The 4,373-nt window shown below is 40.2% G+C and overlaps 1 protein-coding gene across 1 annotated transcript; it reads left to right on the plus strand.

The window, feature by feature from the left end:
- Nucleotides 1-1,487: 1,487 nt before the first annotated feature.
- LOC121578634 (D(1B) dopamine receptor-like) lies at nt 1,488-3,547 on the plus strand. The gene has a single exon (XM_041893003.1). The coding sequence runs from the start codon at nt 1,747-1,749 to the stop codon at nt 3,124-3,126; it is 1,380 nt and encodes a 459-aa protein (XP_041748937.1). The 5' UTR covers nt 1,488-1,746; the 3' UTR covers nt 3,127-3,547.
- Nucleotides 3,548-4,373: the final 826 nt, after the last annotated feature.

The following is a 4,373-nucleotide window of genomic DNA, read 5'->3' on the forward strand; positions in this document are numbered from 1 at the left end:
ACAAACTATACACATATTAATTATCGGAATTATAACGTCAATCATTTAAAAATGCAGGGTATTATCTGAATGTATTTCATGCTTTATATTAGCCTATTTGCATATGCTAGTCTATTATAAATAGTATACATTTTAATTTACAATTTGTATAAATCTTTGTCACTGATGACATTGTATGCCTAACAAATTCATTATATATATATATATATATATATATATATATATATATATATATATATATATATATATATATATAAACGCTCACTCACTATTCAGGGCAGGTGAAAGTCAGTCAAAAAGAAAGATGACCATAGACACGATGTTTCATGAATAAAATAAGTAAATAATGTCAGAATTTAACATAACATAGCCTAGATTGTACTCGAGAGAATTTGACAGGACACAGAGATTATTTTGATGGGGTGTCAAAATGATTTGACAGGCATGTTGTCGACGCATCTAAAAATAAAAATGACGTTTAAATACCGGAAACTGCCAAGAGGAAACACTGCACATGCAGATGTTAAAGCGCATTTAGTTATTGTGTCTCTACTTGCACGTAAAGATTGCGAGAGTGACTCACCTAGGATGTTAGTCTAGCCTACCTGCTGCAGTCTGCAGAAGCCTGAAATTGAAATTAAACTGAAAACATCTCGCTCATTCCAAACGCGTGCATAATTTGAGAGCTGTCCATCAATTGCTCACAACGTAGGCTAGTGATGACCTTTATAAATGCAGAACTTCCTCACATGCAGTGTTTATTTTCACACAGAAAACGTCTATTAACAATATAATTTCAGCCACAAAAGAAGGCTTAATTCTCAAACATAGTGTCGTGTGTAAAATTCGCATTCCTGAGGGAGAGTTGTTCCGAGCGCAATTTCAGCACCACGGACAACACCACTGGATATACAGTAGTGAATCATTATCCCCACAGCAATGAAATGCTCCATCATTTGTTCACTGTTTATAGAAAAGTGTAGATTATATAAAACATTAAGTAAAAAATGGCTTAATGTTTGCTAATTAAATTGTTGCTTTTGAAAGGCCTGTCATAGTTTATGTTTATATATATATATATATATATATATATATATATATATATATATATATATATATATATATATATATATATAATAGAAGCCCACAACTGGAGTAGGCTATGAGTGTGCAACCTATAAATCAAATAGAATGCTCATTGTTAGCTTTCTACCAAGACAAGTAGAACCTCCATCCTTGAATGAGGTTATAGTTTGTAATTTAGGCTACGCGTCGTGGGTAGCCTAACTCATTCTGATTTTCACACAACTGTGATGCAGTGCAAGTGCGTGTTTCCACACCCGATGTATGTGTGTGTGTACACGAGCATGTGTGCGCGTTGGCTCAGGGGACTCCCTCCCTTCTCAAAACACTCACGAACTGAAAATATCTCCGACCAACAGTTTCAGTGCGGCTGCCTTACTTCGGCTAGGGATGTCAGACGACACTCTAGGTAATAACATCCGGTCGCCAATGAGCGACGCGCTTCAATCTTTTGGATTTCGCGAACCGAACGCCCAGTTCGGCTCAACGTGGACGCAACACATTTGTTGCAAATTCACTAAGCAATCTCAAATCTTTCGTTTGTATATTTATTTCAAATAGAATGGCAGTTGTGGAGACGACAGAGCCCCGTGAGTTGGTTACTACTGCGTCCCCAGACGCGCATGGAGCTATGGACTGGCTTTCCACTTGAGAGGAGGACACATGGAGAACCCCGCGAAATACCTCTCAGTGCACGACAGCCACTCCGTCCCGTTACCTCTTGGGGAGATTATGTGGAACTCGACCGAATCGGAGGCAACATGCAACGGTGGAAAGGAATTGGTCATCCGGACAGTGACGGGCTGCTTGCTCTCCCTACTCATCCTGTGGACACTACTGGGAAACATTATGGTGTGCTCCGCCGTGCTCCGAGTTCGGCACTTGCGAAGTAAAGTGACCAACATTTTCATCGTTTCTTTGGCTGTGTCGGATTTATTCGTTGCAATTCTGGTGATGCCATGGAAAGCTGTGGCCGAGGTGGCGGGGTATTGGCCGTTTGGTACTTTTTGTAATTACTGGGTGGCTTTTGACATCATGTGCTCAACTGCGTCCATCCTCAACCTCTGCATTATCAGCGTGGATAGATATTGGGCCATATCAAGTCCGTTCCGGTACGAGAGAAAAATGACCCAACGAGTTGCCTTTGTTATGATAAGCGTCACGTGGACGTTGTCTGTACTCATTTCATTCATACCAGTCCAACTGAACTGGCACAAAGCCAGCGAAGACGAAACAGTTGGAGTGCATAACGCCTCCTTCCGTGATGTAGAGGAAAACTGTGACTCTAGCCTCAACAGAGAATACGCCATATCTTCATCTTTAATAAGTTTCTACATACCCGTAGCAATTATGATTGTGACATACACGAGAATCTATCGGATTGCTCAGATCCAAATCAGGAGGATAGCTTCCCTAGAGCGCGCCGCTGAGCACGCGACAAGTTGCAGGACCAACAACAGACTCGAGTGCCAACACCACAATACCTTGAAAACTTCTATTAAAAGGGAAACCAAAGTTTTAAAAACGTTATCGATCATTATGGGCGTATTTGTGTGTTGTTGGTTACCGTTCTTTATTTTGAACTGCATAGTTCCATTCTGTGATAAACCACCGACTGACAAAGACGCAGGTCTCCCGTGCGTCAGCGAGACAACTTTTGACGTCTTTGTTTGGTTCGGCTGGACTAATTCATCCATGAATCCTATTATTTACGCTTTTAACGCAGAGTTCAGAAAAGCATTTGCCAGTCTGCTGGGTTGTCGTAATTTCTGCTCCAGAACACCAGTTGAAACTGTGAACATTAGCAACGAGCTGGTCTCTTACAACCAGGACACCCTTGTCCACAAAGAAATCGTGAATGCCTACGTCAATATGATCCCCAACGTAGTGGAATGCATTGAGCACGAGGACATATTTGACAGGATATCACAGTTATCGCACAACAATGAAAATGCCACCGACTCTGTTTGTGACTTGGAAGACTGTGAGGCAGATATTAGCCTCGACAGGATGACACCATTCACCCCCAATGGTTTACATTGAATACACTTGTATCATCTCGTGCGTAAAAGAATGTGTTGCTTAAATCAGATATTTGAGATGTGGTGTTGTTGTCCCATGCTGAAAAGTGACGTAAATTGGTGTCTTATTACATAAGAAAAGTCTATGTGTATTAATTTGTTCTAAGGTTATGGCTTCTAAGTTTGATGTATTCGGAGCAGCAGGTGTATTGCAACCATTTGCTCTTATTGACACAGTGGACTCTATTTGGAAAAGGAGGAAAGCCTTACAAGGGTATTGTAACCACGCACGTTCATCACATGCAGTTGTTTAAAACGCCTTATTTATTCTGGGTAAGAGTGCAATATAGTTTTGAAACAAGGGGAATGTTACATGATTGGAATATGTTTAATTTAAATGATGCCAAAATATTTAAAATGCTGAATCATTCTCTCTCTCTCTCTCTCTCTCTCTCTCTCTCTCTCTCTCTCTCTCTCTCTCTCTCTCTGTGTGTGTGTCTCTGTCTCTCTCGCTCTCTCTCTCTCTCTCTCTCTCTCTCTCTCTCTCTCTCTCTCTCTCTCTCTCTCTCTCTCTCTCCCTGCTCTCTACACGTACACAGACGTAACTGCATAGCACATTTGCGCACGCACACATCAGACAAATCTTTCTCAATCGAATTATGCACATACAGCAGGCTTACTTGACTTTACCCATAATAAATCCACACCGATTCAAATCTAATTAGGAACTGTTGGAAACCTTAATTTGAATGATTATGGTGAACACCTGCTATGTACGATAAGCTTAATTATTACTTGCAGATGTTCTATTCTTTGTGTGATATTCTACCTCTCTATTTGGTGAGAAAAATGGCCAAGATGCACAAATCCAACCGTTCACCATGCTCCAAAGTACGGCATCCATATTAGGAAGTCCACCAGACAACATCCAGAAAGCTAATTGGCTTTATGCATCTCCCTTGTAGCCAGTTAATGATACACTTTTAAGATCACATATGTCAACAAATGAATCAACAATTCAGATGATGTGCAATGAGGTAATACGAATCTTGGTGTGAAACTCCACAGTGGGACCATGGTCAGCTGGATGTAGCCTACATTTCACCTCAGCTAATGTCCAGCTTTTGATAATGTTCAAATGATATTTGAATGTATACTGTCATTCTAACAGTGAAGTGTGTAACCATTTTGTAATAAAATGCTATTTAGCAGAGATTTCAATTTATTCTAGTGGTCACTGTTCTTGTAGAATGAAAATTGACAAATATA

Source organism: Coregonus clupeaformis, chromosome 12, assembly GCF_020615455.1.
Source record: "Coregonus clupeaformis isolate EN_2021a chromosome 12, ASM2061545v1, whole genome shotgun sequence".
Taxonomy (NCBI): Eukaryota; Metazoa; Chordata; class Actinopteri; order Salmoniformes; family Salmonidae; genus Coregonus; species Coregonus clupeaformis.